This window comes from Pollachius pollachius (assembly GCF_949987615.1).
Source record: "Pollachius pollachius genome assembly, chromosome: 2".
Classification (NCBI taxonomy): domain Eukaryota; kingdom Metazoa; phylum Chordata; class Actinopteri; order Gadiformes; family Gadidae; genus Pollachius; species Pollachius pollachius.
This window is the reverse complement of record NC_136935.1, coordinates 19,908,157-19,926,669: the sequence shown is the minus strand read 5'-3', so window position 1 is coordinate 19,926,669 and position 18,513 is coordinate 19,908,157. Positions and strand designations below refer to the sequence as shown.

At 43.7% G+C, this 18,513-nt stretch overlaps 2 protein-coding genes across 4 annotated transcripts in view; one reads left to right on the top strand and one right to left on the bottom strand.

Annotated features, from left to right (window-relative positions):
* LOC307070623 (protein phosphatase 1 regulatory subunit 1C-like) overlaps positions 1 to 5,037 on the top strand; it is a 22,165-nt gene extending 17,128 nt beyond the window's left edge. Inside the window, exons 8-9 of one of the 2 annotated variants that reach the window (XM_079729182.1) lie at positions 180 to 383; positions 4,373 to 5,037. In XM_079729182.1, the coding sequence (XP_079585308.1) occupies positions 180 to 383; positions 4,373 to 4,440 (272 nt within the window). In that variant the 3' untranslated portion in view covers positions 4,441 to 5,037. The remainder of the gene's footprint in view (positions 1 to 179; positions 384 to 4,372) is intronic. The other variant, XM_079729181.1, reaches the window with a different exon arrangement.
* Positions 5,038 to 5,152: 115 nt separating this feature from the next.
* nckap1 (NCK-associated protein 1) overlaps positions 5,153 to 18,513 on the bottom strand; it is a 29,923-nt gene continuing 16,562 nt past the window's right edge. For both annotated transcript variants that reach the window (XM_079729176.1, XM_079729177.1), the window contains 19 exons: positions 17,373 to 17,505; positions 16,478 to 16,559; positions 16,229 to 16,287; positions 15,810 to 15,955; positions 15,188 to 15,320; positions 14,767 to 14,886; positions 14,474 to 14,613; positions 13,994 to 14,125; positions 12,954 to 13,172; positions 12,642 to 12,772; positions 12,448 to 12,545; positions 12,061 to 12,154; positions 11,328 to 11,410; positions 11,146 to 11,226; positions 10,912 to 11,005; positions 10,013 to 10,129; positions 9,608 to 9,717; positions 8,904 to 8,993; positions 5,153 to 8,308 (listed from right to left, as the gene is read on the bottom strand). In XM_079729176.1, coding sequence (XP_079585302.1) covers positions 8,192 to 8,308; positions 8,904 to 8,993; positions 9,608 to 9,717; positions 10,013 to 10,129; positions 10,912 to 11,005; positions 11,146 to 11,226; positions 11,328 to 11,410; positions 12,061 to 12,154; positions 12,448 to 12,545; positions 12,642 to 12,772; positions 12,954 to 13,172; positions 13,994 to 14,125; positions 14,474 to 14,613; positions 14,767 to 14,886; positions 15,188 to 15,320; positions 15,810 to 15,955; positions 16,229 to 16,287; positions 16,478 to 16,559; positions 17,373 to 17,505 — 2,179 coding nt within the window. In that variant the 3' untranslated portion in view covers positions 5,153 to 8,191. The remainder of the gene's footprint in view (positions 8,309 to 8,903; positions 8,994 to 9,607; positions 9,718 to 10,012; positions 10,130 to 10,911; positions 11,006 to 11,145; positions 11,227 to 11,327; positions 11,411 to 12,060; positions 12,155 to 12,447; positions 12,546 to 12,641; positions 12,773 to 12,953; positions 13,173 to 13,993; positions 14,126 to 14,473; positions 14,614 to 14,766; positions 14,887 to 15,187; positions 15,321 to 15,809; positions 15,956 to 16,228; positions 16,288 to 16,477; positions 16,560 to 17,372; positions 17,506 to 18,513) is intronic.

The window sequence follows — 18,513 nt, the reverse complement described above, 5'->3', positions numbered from 1 at the left end:
GCATGCCCCCCCCAAAAGCCACAATGAACATCCTGGTTATCATGATCACAACGAGATGACGACAGGGTGAGTTTAAGCACCCAAGCCCCCAGAGTATTATGCTTGAACTTTCAGTGGAGTATTAGGCTATTACTTGAAGTGGTAGTATTGTTCTACTAGGGACTACTTTCTCTCTCCAGAGCTTCAGATGGGGGTGGAACAACATCTTCTCGGTCCAGACGTCTGTGAGACTGACGGCCAAATGAGTCCCATCACAGCACAGCTTTATGGCAGTCCTGCTCTGTGGGACAATCACAATGGGCCAGAGGAGGCCAATGGGAATGAGACAGTGCTGCTCTTAGCCAATGAAGCGAGAGGAGTAGCAGACAGCAACAGTTCAGGGGGTAAATACCTTTAAGATTTAACAAACGCATATTCATATTCCAAATTCACGCACGTGGCACAACGTTTCTAAGTTGTTATCTATGGCTACGGATACTGTTGTAACTTAAGTGCTTAACTTTTTTAAGGGAGGAGAAATGATGGCCACCTATCACAGCAATGATGAGTTTGCAGGATCTAAATTTGTAATAAATAAAGGAATAAAGACATTTAAGCTTACTCTTTATTGGGTTGGAGCCCACATGGAAGGCAAGTGAAGGCATGCAGGATATCTGGTCATTCTATAAGATTTGCATGTCACCACACTGTTTAAACATGATGACAGAAACACATTGACGGAATGCCTTTGAGAAAGGGCCATAAGCCGAACCATGTCAACAACTATAAGTAGCCTGTGAAATGTATCTAGTATTACTTGTCAGTTATCTATAATCTCAGGCTGTGATTATAGACAACTGACAATCAATACCTTTGAGGGATAAACACTTTAGTGTTTTTATACATATATGCCAAAGCAATCCTCAAAGTTACCCTGCGAACCCAGAGGAAATGTATTACACTTGAGACAAACGCATATCAATGGTTTTTATATCTACACCACTAGTGGCTTCTTTTGTGATATGAATAAATAACTAAATAATATCATTTCTTTCAAAACTGAACCCACAGGCCTACATAAAAAGGTTTCTTCTTCTTTTATCAACACACCACGAGCAACAGACTAACCTCTCTTCTGTCTCTCTGTCCCCCGTCTCTCTCATCTGTCTGCATCGCGGTAACGCCTGTGTCTCGCCCATACCTCTCTCCTCGCTCTCTCTCTGTCTTTCTCAGACTTGTCATGTGACCATAAAGAGGAAGTTTCCAGTCCGGGCTCCGTCTCCCGATAGCTACCTTCCACCTCACGCACACTCCTGCTTTTCCTTCTATCGAGCCCTTGTTGCCTTTCTGTTCTCTCTCTCTCCTCTTTCCTTGTGCTCCATCCATCCCAATGCCTCTTTCCCAATAAGCACACCAGACTCTGTGTGATGACAACAAACAATGATGTATTTGAAATGTGGGGAAAAACACTCATAAGCATGCACACACATACTCACACACACACACACACACACACACACACACACACACACACACGCACATTTTCCCCCACTCACACACACATACACACACACACACACACACACACACACACACACACACACACACACACACACACATACATCCCCCCCAAACACACACACACACACACACACACACACACACACACACACACACACACACACACACACACACACGCGCACACATTTTTACACAAAAGTATTCTCAAAAGGATTCCTAAAGCTACTCCTACGGGTGATCTGATGAAATCGTGCTTGTTGAAGAAGTTGCTGTGAATAAAGTGAATAATATTGAGATACATATTATGGATGTCTTAATAATATATATTTGTTTTATTCTAGTTCATTTGCTAACTTAAATGACATTTAAACATGTTAGACATGGTGTGGTGGGACTGGGTTATCCGATGTGGTTAAAGCATAAGGCAGAATAATTACTTCTGGCTCATTTAGCACAGAAACATTAAAATAAAGAGTCTCTTTAACATTATCCTTCACCAACATATGTCCACTGTCTCTCTGGGACACACACACACACACACACACACACACACACACACACACACACACACACACACACACACACACACACACACACACACACACACACACACACACACACACACACACACACACACACTCACACACACACACACACACGCACGCACACACGCACGCTCTCATCAGAGTTCTCCTACCCAGGCTTTGTCAGGTGCGGCCCCCTCTGCAGTGGGGCGCTCCTCTCAGCCCGCCCCATCGCTGCAAAGCTGGCTGACCTCAGGGTCTCATGGCCCGCCTCCACAGTGCGTCTGCATGTCTCCTGCTGCACCTGAATCGCACTTGAAAGCACTTCCTTAAGGAGGCCTAGAAACCCCCGGCCCAGAGATTTTTTACTAGTGATTTAGTGGAACTTTACTCAGATGAATTACCCCTGTTTGCCAAAAGACCATCCCGCTCTGAGTGATAAAACCATTGTAGCTCTGCTGGCTTCACTATATACACTATTCCAATATCATTTGTCGAAATCACTTTGTTGGGCCGATGCTGCCTAGACTTTAGTTTGAGTGCTCTCCAGCCACAAATCTAAACGATTTTAATATATTACGGGTTATATCACTTGAGGTTGAGGTTGGCATCAATGCGGGTTAACATGCATTGATATTTAGCTGTATACACATATGTACCAAATGTACTTTATACAACAATGTCTTATCAAAAAATATTAAGGTGCTTTTACTATTGTGGCGATAGCGCACTGAGGCTAAATGCAGATTTCGGCACAAATAAGTGATTTTTACAAATCCCTATGGTAACGGATTTAGTCAAATCATTAGATGAGAATGACACTAAATAAGCCTCTATATGTTGAAATGTAGATTATCTTCCTATTGCAACCCCTGGAAACCTGTTTTTATTGCTTATTCCATAACAAGCACGCAGGCACAAACACACACGCACGCACACACGCACGCACGCACACGGACGCACAAGCACACGCACACAGATTAACACACAACCTGCCCATTACTTTACTTTGGTTCCCTTAGCTTCCCCTTCCGTGTGTGAGGGTTGGTTTAAACACAAACTATTGGACGTGGTCGTGCCCTTAGCTCCCGCTGTAACTGTCAAACAAACGCACGTCACTCCTCACCAGAAGATGATTTCAGCAGAACGGTCGTCCCCCACTGGAAGGAGCTGAGGAAAACTCCAATTTTTTTCATTTGTCTTGTTTATTTTAAGATGTCCGTGACTGCACTGCAGACCTTTTTCCTCTGCATTGGTCGGTCGATCATGCTCCAACTTGCTTTGATCTTAGCGTGTCACAGTTTGATGTAATTGCCACATGGCCTTGGTTTGTTGATACAAACTGGTTTGTCATCAGCCTGGTCTGGTCAAACATGCATACTCCACTGAATGTTATGATTGGAGGTATGGAAAGTATTCTACAAATCATAGATAGATCAATCAATCAATCAGTCCATGTATCTAAATATCTTTTTACGTATTTATCTATCTATCTATCTACATCATATCATTTATTATCACTCACTATAATTTATTATTATTTGGAGCAGAATTTAAAACAATTACAAGCAACCATCTCAAAAAGTTTACAGTCCATCAACTATGCTGCTCCAATCTCTCTCTCTCTCTCTCTGAGAGAGAAAGAGTACAGTCTGTTCCCTGCGGTACCTTTAATCTGTACTGATGGAGGACTTAGGAGCAGACATTTCCTGTTCCTGTGGCTGCGTCCCAGACAGAGAGGGCCCCTGCTGGGGGCCAGGCCCCTGCTGGGGCTGTGGCCCCTGGCACTGCTCCACACATTCTTGACCATCTACCTTCTTACCTCATGGATAAACCACACACTACAGGGGGGGTAATGGAACAAATCGGGCACAAAGAATAAATAACAATTATGCGACTCGTAAGATCGTATTAATGTTATTTCTGTTACATGGTTGGCAGCCTGAATGTGGACTTTGATATGAACATGACATTACGAGACAAAAGCAACAACAGATATGTTGGAAATGTGCAGCGATGTAGAGGTTATTTTGATGGTTATCGTCATGCCTAAAAAAATAACAGATTCCTATAAAGGACGACTATGAAGGTATCTGGAAGACAGCAGAGACGTAAGGGCTCATGAACACTGGAGCTAAAGGCTTTCAACATCATTCTGATAGCAGCGCCACGGCTACACTTAACGCCTTAAAGGTGTGGGGGTGTGTGTGTGTGTGTACATCTGTGTGTTTGCCTGTTTCTCTGTGTGTCTGTTTCCATTACTGTGTCTGTTTCTGCTGCATGAATGCATGCGTGTGTGTGTGTGTGTGTCTGTGTGTGTGTGTGTGTGTGTGTGTGTACGTGCCTAGGGAAGCATTCCCAGCCGGACCCTTCTCTACCTGAGGAAGATGAGGACACCGCACCACCGCAAGACTGAGCGACCAGCGATGACATCATCATCATCACCACCACCACCACCGCCACCACCACACTAGCTTCCTCCTTCTTCAACTTAACTTTAAGGGCCACCGTCTCTGCACTGGCAGTAGATCAGCCTCCTGATCAGCCACAAGTGCGCCATCATTATTATTGACATATTCAGTTTGGCCAGTAGCCAGAAGACAATAAACTAGTTGAAATGTACGCCTTTTCTCTCTTTTAGATGGAGCTACTCATTGTGTTTATTTTCTGTCTTGTAGAATCGTCCCCTGTATATCGAATAAATCAATGGGCCTTACTATGCTGCAGGGTAGCAAACGGCCTCAATGACTCTACAAAGACTGACGGGAAACCAATAAATATTAATAACTACAAAGCATTTAGTTGTGATTGTTTTTAGAGAATAAATGTAGTCAACCCTGAGTTAGGGGGAAAGTGAAAGTGTGTACACACACACAGCATATTCATCTTTTTTTCCCTTGGCCTTTCTTGTATTTTTTTCTATTTAGATAAACTATTGTCATAACCATAGAAACATAGAACAAATATATACGCTTTTTTTTAAGTGTAAATTACAAATAAATAATTGTATTGGTTTTTTTTTTCTGCATTTCATAGCATGTTTAGGGATTATATCCAGTGAATGACTCACACTACAATGTGAATGTTTTTGGTAATTCAAACTCAAAGATAAACCCATTTATTTGTCATTTAACTACACACGCAGAATCCGAGAGACAGGTTAAAAGACTTGAGAAAACAGCAACCACATCAAATGGTATAATGTGTCCATGTATTCACCCCCTTACAGTATACTGCAGTAGAAACATCACATACTATGTGTTAAGCAGGGAGAATACAAAGGCATGTAATCTGCTGCCAAAAAGCAGGGTTGGAAAACCTTTTTGCTCACAATATTGTACTTGTACAGCGAGTACAATGTTGAGCCACTTGTGTTCCACTTGAGTTATATTTTTGACTTTATTTTACTGTCCTGCTTGTATTTTACCTGTGAAATGAAAAATATTTACTAAAAGTCTTTCTTATGCAATACACATTTTGAGGGCAAGGTATTTTTTAAGTCAGGGTAAAATAGGATCTTCATGTGAGTAAGTAAACATGGTTTTATATCAAATACCTTTACAACTTTAGAGAACCCTTTGGTGGAGGACGTTTATTTTCAAAAAGAGTGTTCTGTGGAAATTTTCCCTTTTCCTTGAGTACTCCCCCCCCCCCCCCCCCCAATCACTGAACTAAATACCCCAACATCAACAGAGTACTTTTTATTCCCTCAGCATAGCATGTAATTGGCGTTTCATGTGTATTCAGTTTCTAGAACTATCCTCACTGCGTCCCCAAGGAGTTCGATCTATCGCGGCATAGAAAATGAATGTTAGATCTGGAGTAGGTGTACAGATTATTAAACACCACTATGGAATGTTATGTTTTTTAGAATGAGAACAGCAAGCTTTCAATCAGCGGACAGATGTCATGTTAGAAAATAACCTGCAGGTTGAGGATCACACATCAGTAGAGGACCAACACATGACAGACCTGGATTAGGGCGTCTCTGTTTATAGCCCTTGCCATGCATAAGATGAATTAAAAGCAGACCAAAATGTAGAAACATTAACTCTGTACCAGGCCGTCTGTTTTTATCAAGCTGGTGGTTAATAGTTGTGTCCAAATAGGCGGAATGGGGGAGGGGGGATGTCCAAATTGCTGTTTCCAAAACAGTCGGTGCTCTCATAAACACCCGTCCAGCCTCCAGGAATAATTTCAGCATGGAACAACAAGACAAGCTTATTTTCCTGCTCTCCCCAACATGGAAACTGTGAAACGGATGACATGATCCCACAAGGTCTTGGAGTTTGAAAAGAGCCATTGTCTGCGTCAATGAGTCGACCTTTTACTGGCTCACATCAAACTCATCAGCCATCTGGACATTTCAGGTGTTGGTCTGCATGTTGTCGATTGTATGCATTCTGTAGTAGTCAATCACAATCCATGGGTCAAATAAGTTATATTTGAGTGATGTGCAAGTCACCTAAACAAATTCTTTATTTTTTTTAAACAGAATATTTATTAAGATTGATTTTAAGTGTTAACTCTTAAAAAGAAAAAAAAAAGGAATACAGGCAAAAACACTTTTAAACCATTAGTTTCTTTTTTTAAATGCATGTAAAAATATTGCAGTGTGCTCCCCTCCCTTTAGAAACAGAGGGCTGAGCCCCTGCTAAAGAAACATGTTGCATTAGCAGTGATGCTTAGACACAACCCCACCCTACGCTCGATCATAAAAATAATATCGACACTTATGGTGACGCTAGACTGGGCTGTACACGAGCCCGCAGGTCACCTGCTCAGCACCGTGTCAAGACGTCAGCACAGGTTCACAAAGTGTTGGCGCCTGTATTCTCTTCTCAGCCTAATCTGGGCCGTGTGGTGGAGGAGCAGGCCCCCAGATGGTCAGGAACACCACCATGGCCGTATCGCCAACCACCAGGCAGATCACCCAATAACACATGTCACGTCAAGGCCCTGGTACGCAGTTTGGAGTTTTGACACTTTTGGCAAATCATTTATCATCATCATAAAAACAAAACATAATCAGTAAAAACAGACATGTTTAGTTCACATCAAAGCAGAATACAGATATCATACCTTTACCCACAAAAGTTATTACTAGTTAGAAAAAGGAAAGAAAAACAAAACCACCATGTTACAACAAATGTGTATGCTCACTATGAAATGTCGGAAGAGTTTGTACGGGTGTACTTCTAGTTTTCTCAGTAAGTTAGTGTCTGTGTGTGTGTGTATGTGTGCATGTGTTTACATACGGTACAGTAACAAGCAACAAGTCTTTCATTATCAATACAGGAATCATTACACTCTTCAAAATAAAAGCATAACCCCCACGTCACATCACACCCATTCACATAATAAAATCATCCAAATCCAAAACCACGACCAAGTCTTCAGTTGAGATCTGAACACCTCAATTCAAAACAAAAAAAGAAAAGTAAAAGGAATATTTTAGTTTCTCAACTATATATATATATTTATATTTATATATTTGTTCATTTTAAACCAGCTATGGTTAAGGTATACGTGTTGCTATGGTCATGGTCCCCTTGGCAACAAAGATCGGTGATCCCCCTAACTCATTTCCAGCTGTGTTTTAGTGTTACCGTTTCCACACCAAGGCGCCCGCTCGCTTAAATACGCCGTTTGGTGTGTCAAATGTGTGTGTTTGTGTAGTGTCTGCATATAGCTCTGTGTGGGACTCAGTGTTCAGGGGGAGTTCGCATTAATAGCTTGTCAGTGTGCTGTTGAGGGTCGTTTAGTGGGTCAATGTTTTTGTCAACAGTGTGTTTATGAAGTTGTGTGTCAACGCCCCGTTGTACACAGAATGGTAGTGTGTGTCTGTGTGTGTCTTTGCGTGTGTGTGTTCGGGGGCGTGGGGGTCTAGTAGAGGCGGCCCCCCTTCCTCCTGCCGTCGCGACCGTTCCATGTAGTAAAATGTAGTGTGGAAGGGTCAGGGTGGGGTCAGAGTGTTCAAACGTGCCATTGGCTGGCGTAGTGTGGAGTGTGTGTAGTGCGTGTGTCGCATTTCCTATTTTTTTGCCACACAAATTGCACTAAGGCTATTTTGTGTGTTTCTGTGAGCCTTATGTTGCGGGGGCGTGTGTGTGTGGCGCCCGGCGGGCCTGTTGTGCGTGCGTGCGTGCGTGCGGGGGCGGGTGCATCTAGGCGTTGGCGCTGATGCTCTGCTTGTAGACGGCGTGGTAAGCGTTACGCAGCAGCACGTAGGGGAAGCACGACTCCAGCAGGTCCATGGTGAGGAAGGGCGACTCCTGGACGATCTGAAACACAACAAGCTGTTAGGGGCCCGTTGCCCACAGGGACGCGACCACCAGGCAGGCCCACCACTGACCCCGACACAATGACCCTCCTTTCTTGAGGTGACGACTGGCGGAGTCCACGACACACTGCTAACAGAGCAAGGCGCTCAGCATTCCAAAAGGCAGCGAGCATAAAGCTTGGCCCCCATTGGTGAACGGTTAATAACAACGACATGATCAGGGCCTGAAGGAGGCGGCAACACAAACCAACGTGGTGAGCATCTTGGTTTAGACTCAATGACACACACACTGACCATGTGTGTGTCATTGAGGAGAATTTTTGAAAAAGTAGAGTCTCTGAATCCATGGTGAACTTGACCAGTATTAATCTCATTCTCTTTCCCTCTACACTTTATTTATTATTTTCACATAACGTAAGAAAGCGCTTGACTGGTTTGTTCACATTTCGTCCTGTTTCTAAAGCCTTTGTTAACAAAAGCTGCTTTGCATTTAATCTTGCTTTAGAAAACAGAACAGAAAAGCCACTCTGACCCTTCATCCAAACCAAGCTGAAGAGTCAGTATAAGAGGTGGACTATATCATGTGCTGCTCTCACCATGTCCAGCAGCAGATACACCGACTCTCTGTTGCGGGTCGTCATCTTGTCCGTCTCCTGGCCAATCTTCAACAAGCTGGACGAGGCCAGCTACACACACACACACACACACACACACACACACACACACACACACACACACACACACACACACACACACACACACACACACACACACACACACACACACACACACTCTTGAGCCTAGAAGCTTGGTTGAACATTACTTGAATTGCATCTTGTTTGGTTACTTAGCTTTAGAAAATATATTTTGTGCTTCCAAGTGGGCAACTTTAATATTATATAATAATCTTTCAGGTATTAATTGCAAGTTTAATTTAAGTAAAGGAAACAGGTAGTAGTTTATAATTATTGTATGATTTAATGAAAGGGATGGAATTAAACAAGTGTATACTTCTTCCCACTTCTTTTCAAATGTGTTAAGATAGAAAAAGGAAAAATAGAGCATTGTTTTTTTTTCTGTCATTTGATGACATGTTTCTTGCATATCTGAAATAAAAAATTCTGAAGAACACACATGTTCAAATAGCACTTCTTCAAAGTGTGCTTTTGTGAAGGGACAGAGCAATAGCACCTGAAGGCAGGGCATGCAGAAAATAAATTATTTATTATTTACAAATATTGGTTGTTCTTCTCCATATATTAGTGAAGATGGATGGTAGGAGGATACTGGGGGGTCTTACCGCCAGGAACTCTTTGAGGCGGTCCTCTATGCTGCCCTTGTGGATGGTGAAGAGGGCGGCAGCGATCTGGTTGACGGCCTTAGCCAGGCAGTGGATGTTGTTACAGTGGCCTGCAGGGGGTGCAAGTGCACTATGTAACTCTCACAAGCATGTGGATCCTTTTCCTCCAACTCACTTAAAAGCCTGCAAACGCTTGTTTTTATTATTCTATTCATCCGATCGTCTCCTGAAGGGTCAGATGACCTCTTAATAGGAGCTACGTTACACCGAATAGATAAATGCACTCCTGCTTGCCTGATTGCCACTTAACATGGTCTTCAACAGTATAACGTGGTGCTCAATGTGTGTCATAACGTCAATACATTAGCAAATAACCATTTATTAGCGGTCCACGCGGCCACCTACCTTCGATGGCAGGGCTGTACTGGGACATGACATTGCTGGCTAGCGTCGGCATGGAAACGGCCACGAAAACCATCAGCAGACAGGCAATCTTGTATTCCTCCTCTGGACTTATGTTCTCTGTAGGGGAACGACAGATCAGTCATTACAGATTAATTCATTCAAGAATCTAAAGCCACCTAGACAGCTGACTTACACCTCCGTTCAAAGGTTTGGAGTCACCAAGACAATTTTTCATGTTCTCCATGAAAACTCACTTTTATTCAACAGTTTTCACCTGTACCAACATAATTGCACGAGGGTTTTCTAATCATCAATAAGCCTTTAACACGATTAGCTTAACAATGTACCATTAGAAAACAGGAGTAATGGTTGCTGGAATTGGGCCTCTGTACACTAATGTAGATATTCCATTAAAAATCAGCCCTTTCCAGCTAGAATAGTAATTTACCAAATGAACAATGTTTAGACCAGAACTTTTGTACAGTAATACCGGTAACTATTGTACGCTAATACCCATGACTGAATAACTTTTTCTGAATAATTTCTGATGATGTAAATAATGATTTACTGCTTTTAGATTATCATTGTTAACTGAATTACGATTTGCATCTTGTGTATTGTTATGTTTTGTTTCTTTCTCTGTGGAACCCAGGAAGACTAACTCGTCCCACTTTTGTCACAGCTAATGGGGATCTTTTGAACAAATAAGACAATTTATGATTAATTGAATGTTATCGGCATTGATAAAAACTGTTTTTCTTTAAAAAAAATAAGGACATTTCACCCCAAACTTTTGAACGGTAGTGTAAGTACGGCTGACCTAACTGCGTTGCAAATTGAACCATTGAATACGAGGAGAGCTGTGGAAGTGAATATGGCCGTGTGTGTGTGTGTCTTACCACTTTTCTGTGAGGACAGGGCCACGACCAGCGCAGGGTCGATTTCGCAGGGTAAGCCAGCTGCTGATGACAGCTCATAGACATTCATCGCCACCTACACCGAGACAAGGAGAACAGAAAATAGATGGGAGGGTCATATTGGAAGAGTGGAGAGGCGGCCGTAACTGACTGTGTATGTGTCCCTGTGTCCCTGTGTGTATGTGTGTGTCCCTGTGTGCTTGTGTGTCTCCATACCTTCATGTCTGTCTCTCTGGGGATGTGGTCTTTGAAATCCTCCACTGAGCTGACCAGGAATGGGATATGACAGGACAGCACCTGAGGGAGAGAGAGAGAGGTATAAATATGATAACGGGCGAGAGTACAGAAACACACAACTTAAAGAGAGTGGACTTTGAGAAACGTGCGCCGTGTCTTACGTCTCTGAGAGCCTCCTGAGCAAGGGAGCGGAAGGACAGGATGACGCCGATGATGGTCATCCTCTTTAACACACTGTCCACAGCTGGAACGAACACACACACACATTAGCTCACCAGCAGAAGTCCCAGTAGTCACCACACACACACACACACACACACACACACACACACACACACACACACACACACACACACACACACACACACACACACACCTGAAAGACTTAAAACTTTCAGAACTGATCTCATTTGATGCCTTTGGCTCATAACTTAAGGACTTATTATGTGGAAATATTAGACATTGTTCCCGTGTATAATTCCTTACTTTCAATCCCCAAACTGTCTTTTAATTATGTTTTGTTTGGATGGAACATATATGTATTGTCTGTTATTTTTTGCCCTCTTGGCCAGGTTTCTCTTGAGAAAGAGATTTGAATCTCAATGAGACTTTTGCCTGGTTAAATAAGGTTAAATATTAATAAAATAAAAAATGATGGGAACTAATGCGCATCTTAAGCAAAGCCTTGGCGAGAAAAACGTAATAACTCAAGTCACAGTGTAAGCAGTTTTGTTCCCGTTTTGGCTAAAGGAAGCACAAGATTGGAGGTGATATTCAAAACGGAAGAGGCTAAAAATAATAAACAGAACGCAGCAGCAGGAGGCGCTAAAAATAGAAGAGTCACTCCCAAGGGAGTGGGGGGGGGTTGTTGTCAGTCTGCAGCACATTATTTACAGGAGAGTTTCTTGAAGAGGGCCGCCATGTGCTCTGGTTTGTCGAAGCTCGTCCTCATCTGGGTCAGAACCTCCACGTTGTCCACCACCAGTTTCTACACACACACACACACACACACACACACACACACACACACAATTCCACAATTTTAATCCCGGGGGGCGATATGACCTTTTTTTACCTCACCAACAGCCGAGGCAGAGCCGAGGACTTTCAACACAACATGTCTCCAACCAATAACAAACAGCAACAAGTAAATTTAGAAGCAGAAGCCCAAAGGGGTTATTATTACATTTTAAGCCAATTGGTTGTTATCACTTTTTTCTTTCAAGTGCTAGAAGGCGTCAACTCCAATGTGTGTGTGTTTACGTTTAAGTGCGAGCGTACCTTGAGTTCAGCCACTTGTGAGGAGATGTGCCACATTAGGCTCTCACTGAGGAACTTCATACCGTAGGGCCCGAGCAGCTCTGACAGGGAGCGCATCTCTGAGCAAATAAAACACACACACGCGCAGCGTTAGTGTCTTAAACACACCACACCCACCGCCAGAGGAGACCCCACACAGCGGCAGCGGGACCCACCAGAGATGTCGGAGTACTCCTCCGCGTTGAACGTCAGCTCGTTCTCCGTGGGCAGGTTGACGAACGCCTTCATGGCCGGGAAGTAGGCGATGTGGCCGTTGCTCACCTGGCGAAGCAACGTCTCCAGGTACCTACGGGCGGACACACACACACACTTACGAGCTTAAACTTTACCTAGCGGTAGCGTTGAGCGTGTTGCCGCTAGACTCTGATGTAACCAGACCCAGTTCCTACTGGTTTTGGCTTACGTGTGCAAGCTGCATCGCACAAAAAGGAAAAGCGCATAGCCAATGTGGGCTCAGGGCGCCTCACCAGTTGGTGTAGAGGCTGGTGATGGTGGGCTCCCCGTGGCTGTCCAGGTGCTGCGTCTGCTGCAGCAGCACGTTGTTGAACACGCGGGTGATGTCGATGGTGACGTAGTTCTCTATGGACTGCAGCACCGTCATGTAGGCGCGCACGCTGGTCAGTAGCTCGCTGGGCTTAGCGATCTCCTGCGTGGCCTGGTTGTACATGGTCATCCCCACGATGGACCTGCAGAGGGGGGAGCGGGAGGGACCGGAGGTTTGGCATGGGCTTGATGGCAGACGTTCAGAGTTCACCTAGAGTCTGCATAGCCTCCGCCTCCCACCCATCCTACGCACTTATTGTATGTCCTAGGTCCTGGCACCTACAAAAAGTACTAACTTGTGTAGAATCCTATCCTAGCTATCTTTGTTTTATAAGGGAAAGGCTTAATCTAGCAATAATTGGTGCTTTGCACTTGGTCCTATAAACAGCATGGCATCCCTGAATGTGCATGCTGTGTTGTTTTACAGTAATAAGAAACGATATTCGAGTGCCGGCCGAAAGGGGTTGTTAAGAAGGCACGTGTGCTTTTGTGTGTGTGTCGTGTTAACTTGATGAGGGAGATGCAAGTGCGTGTGATACGGCTCAAATACACGGGACAGGTCTACCGCAGAATCCGGCAGCAGTAGTAAATGAAGCTGCTACACAGTCTATTTTTGTGAGTCTGGTCTATTTTTTGTCAGCACACTTGCAGCTACAAGGTCCCACAACAAGCATATAACTTTAAGATAAAGTACAATACACATTACAATTTCTACATTCAAGTAAATGAATCAAAGTGTATCACTGATCAATGCAGGACAAGTTAAAACAGCCTACACCTCCAAATCCCGCATAACATCTGCATTATCACAGGGCTAAACTCAATAGGCAAACAGCGAGGCTGATATGTGGCATCTATGTGGAAAAGACAAGCAATGCACGTGACCACGCGCTACAAAACCCCGCCCTGCCCCCTGCGTCGGGTCAGTTCCCCGTGTGTGTGGGCTGTCAGGTCGTGTGTTTACTTGGTGAAGCGGATCTCCAGGTGGGAAGTGAGGTACTCTCTGGGGGTGAAGGTGTGTTCCCACACCACCATGTTGGGTACGTAGTTGATGGAGAAGCAGAGCTCAGACAGTGCTGTGTGGAGCTTATCCAGGCTGGAAGACAGAGGACAGGACCTCATGACTCAAACTGTTTTACTATAACAATAAACTAACTATACCAAAAATACATTACTTTAACCATATACAAAACCATATACTATATATCCAAATAAAAAACACACCTCTGGACCAAAAGTTTGACATTATTGATGCTTTTAAGGATTTATTTTGGTTTTATAAGTTATTCATAATAGAGAACAGTATTGTATGAACAATAAATATGACATTGATGACAACATCAGTAAGTGTGTGTGTGTGTGTGTGTGTGTGTGGACACCATCATTAAGAATGTGTGTGTCTGATGTTGATGACACCATCAGCATGTGTGTGTGTTTGACTGACTTGGTGACAAGCAGCCGGTTCTTCCTCATGCTCTCCACGCCGGGCTTCTCTCTCTCCGGTTCGCCCTTCTTCCCTGTTGCCTTCTTGCTCTTCTTGTTCACCGCCTGGCTGATGGTCTTCGCACAGTGCTTAGGCAGCAGCTGGAGAGAGAGACAGAGACAGAGAATAAATGAGAGGCGAGTGCGGATAGAAAACAGTACAGTGTGTGTGTGTGTGTGTGTGTGTGTGTGTGTGTGTGTGTGTGTGTGTGTGTGTGTGTGTGTGTGTGTGTGTGTGTGTGTGTGTGTGTGTACCTGGTCACTGAGGGTGCACTGCTCGGTGCAGATGTCGGTGATGAGGTTGCGGGCCTGCTTGGCCATCTCGTCCAGGAACATGTTGCACAGGGACAGACTGCGGTCGCCGATGTGATGGCGCTTCACAGGGAAAAAACAACAACCACAGAGTGAATGGGCGACCTGCATCCAGCTGCTCTGTGTTCATCCACTGCATGTGTCAGTGTCATGCTCTTTGTGTGTGTGTGTGACGTGAGTGTGTGTGTGTGTGTGTCAGTGTCATGCTTTTCGTGTGTGTGTGTGTGTGTGTGTCAGTGTCATGCTCTTTGTGTGTGTATGTGTGACGTGTGTCATTCTCTTTATGTGTGTGTGTCAGTGTCATGCTTTTCGTGTGTGTGTGTGTGTGTGTGTGTCAGTGTCATGCTCTTCGTGTGTATGTTACCTCCTCAGGACAGAGCTCGTGTGTGCAGGACATGAAGTGTGTGCAGAGCAGGGGGAAGCAGATGGAGTGTCTGCTCTGGGAAGGCAGCTCCAGACACTGCTGGAACATCTTCTCAAACGCCCGGCTGTAGAAACTACACACACACAAGAAAAGTTATCACAAAAGAGAGCCAAACTGTACTATTACTTTAGTATTGAATATTTTCTAAAGTGTTGTTGAATATTCGATTATGATGAGTCGTTAGTGTTCCCTTGGTGCACATCATTTTTCCACAATTGGACACCTCTGCCTTTAACAGCTTCAAAATCCATCATAACGACGGCGGTTCAGTAGATCCATCAAATAATATGCTCAAAGCTCTGCGGAAGAATCTTCTATTTTCAGCTGATTCATTTGTTAAACAACAATATGATGATGATAGCAACTAATATCTAATCATCGTTATTAACAGTGGTATAAACAACTCGGTTGTGTTTTATTACTTACGCATTACCTAACAGGAGCCATCCAGAAACACATACGTAGACATCGTCTACTTCGACACAGCAATCATCCTTGTGTTTAACCAAATGATCAGACCAGTTGCAACAAACAAATAAAACATGTCCGATGTGAATCTCACCAGAAGATGGAGAGGTCTGAGGTCTCCACCAACATCTCCACCAGGGAGTCCACCATCTTGGTGTGGAAGATGATGGTGTTCATCATCTTGCCCAGCTCCTTGTGGTCCACCAGGCCCAGGCTGGCCTTGGACACGCTGGTGTAGGCCTGGGGGCGCACAGCAGCAACGCTTCAAATAAATCTACTGGTTCATGTTGTTATTCTACAGCCGGGGAGACCGAGTATGGCCTCCTCTGTTTTTTATATTGAATATCATTTGTGATATTTTTTCATAATATACATTCTGATTCAAATAAATGTTATAGATTTATAATAGATAGAATAATATAATTACTCTACAGTTGAGTGAAGCTCATGAAGAGTTTACATTTTTAGATTAGAAGGGAATCAAAACAAAAGGAGGTATGAAGGTTTGCGTACTTGCAATCTGAACCAGTCCAACCTCATGCCTCGGAAGTCAAACACATCGCCATCCTCCACTGAAGACAAAGAGAAAACACTTTACAATCCAATACACAATCTCATGCCGTTACTCTGGTTAGACATATGTCACATCTAAATACATAGCGAGGACACACATGTCCTACTGTAATAACCAAACACCTTGTTCCACGGCCTACTGTAATAACCAATAGCCTTGTTACACGTCGTACTGTAATAACCAATCACCTTGCTTGACGCTGAGGGAGGTCATGGTGTTGACGAAGGAGGACATGATGATGGACTCATCCTCGGGACACACAGACAGGTTCTACAAGAGAGAGAGACAGAGACAGAGAGGTGAGTCAGGTGGTTAGACACATCTATACAATTCATCCCTCTGCTGTATACATGTGTTTCAGCTAGAATTGACGCCCAGTCATTGCTGAAGTACGGTAGCATCTGGCAACTGTCAGATTAGTTTGGTATCTGTAATCTGTACATTTTATTTTTTAGGTGCAGACTGGTCCATCTAAGCATTTCATGGTGATGGTGATTCATGAAATCTCATGACACCATGAAATTGCTTAGGAGACCCTTTGGTGTCATCACTACCACAATTTTTTTTATTTAATCATAGTGACAACTAGCATGATTCATCCTAAATTCAGATTTCTTTCACTTCATAAGTCTGTCTGAGGCTTCCTCCCTCTGGAAAAGGGTTTGCAGAAATTGAGCAATAAAACTGTCTCCCTTCCACCTCAACCAATCCCTAATAGGCTTCTGATTATGTAAGTGAGCTCTCTATGGTTGATTTTAGAGCCTTTTTTTTGCCTTTTGGGATTTTAAAAGTAGCTTCAATATCCAAATCCAAAATTTGTTTTACGTTGGTTATTATGGTAACATGGATTATGACATCATACCTTCTTAACGAAAATGAGTACAGAGCCAAAAAACCCTGAGTCACAGAACATTACAAAGGACATACAGTACAGAGTACTGCATTTCCCTTAGTGGAGAGAGTAGGGAGCATGACTAGGGTCTCCCTACTGTAGGTCATGGAGTGAGTGTCTTAGTGGTGGAGGTAGAGAACATGACCAGGGCCTCCTCACTGTAGGTCATCGACTGAGTCTAGTGTCTGTACCTGGACCAGTTCGTTGAGCACCACGGCGTCGAAGCCCGACAGGTACTGGACGTAGTAGCGCTGCATCACCGGCCCGTACTTCCTGACGTGAGCCCGCAGCTCCTCCATGTAGAAGATCAGCTCTGCTATGTGCCTGCGGAGACACACACAGACATATAACATTTATAGATTGGTGCCAGACTGCACGCATATCTTGTGAAAGCAAAGGCATAACCAGGCTCTGCTGATCGAGATTGAGAACCCCTTTACACCTGGCATTTACATGCATTACATCGGATATGGCTCATACACCGCTAAAACTCATTTAATTTTCATCTGATATTTTAATTTGTCTTCAGTGACCAGATTTGATATAAAATATTGCTATCTTATTATAAAATGAATGAATTAGTTATTAGAATTTCACTCTCACATGTCACGTTTCCTGCACGTTAACTACTGCGGTCCCATAAGCGACTACAGCAGTGTTATAACGGAAAAAACGGCATTGTACTGCCTTTTGCCTGATCTAGCCTGATGATGTAATAGTAAATTGCGATTTCCAGCGGAGAATGGGTTTGTTTGTTTGTTTCTCTTTTGCATTTAAATGTAACACAGCTAATGTTTGTTTGTATTGTTCTAATATCCCTGACTCAAAGACTGTCATTTGACTGCATAAATAAATGCCAGAATTGGCTCTCTTGTGATTCTAGGAAAGGTTATAAGGCTTGCTTTGGTTAACTTAAAATATTGACTTATTTTCAGTTCTTGGAATTAGCGCATTTAAAGGGGACATATCATACCACCAGGTGTGAGTGTGATTAGCCATTACAAGCCGTTTTAAAAATGTACAGCATTGTGACATCACAGGTGGGCGTGTCCACCTAGATGTGTGCGGGATAGATGAGCAGTGTTTGCTAGTCTACTGGGTAGGCTGGTAGACTGATCTATCCAGCACACATCTAGATGGACACGCCCACCTGTGACGTCACAATGCTGCACATTTTCAAACCTGCTTGTAATGGCTAATCACACTCACACCTGGTGGTATGATATGTCCCCTTTAAAGTCACAACAAATCCTAGCCATCTTGACGGGTGTCCATCTATTTTGCCATCTTCCCCCTATGCAGGCCTTTCTGCTGGGACATTGCCCAGTAACC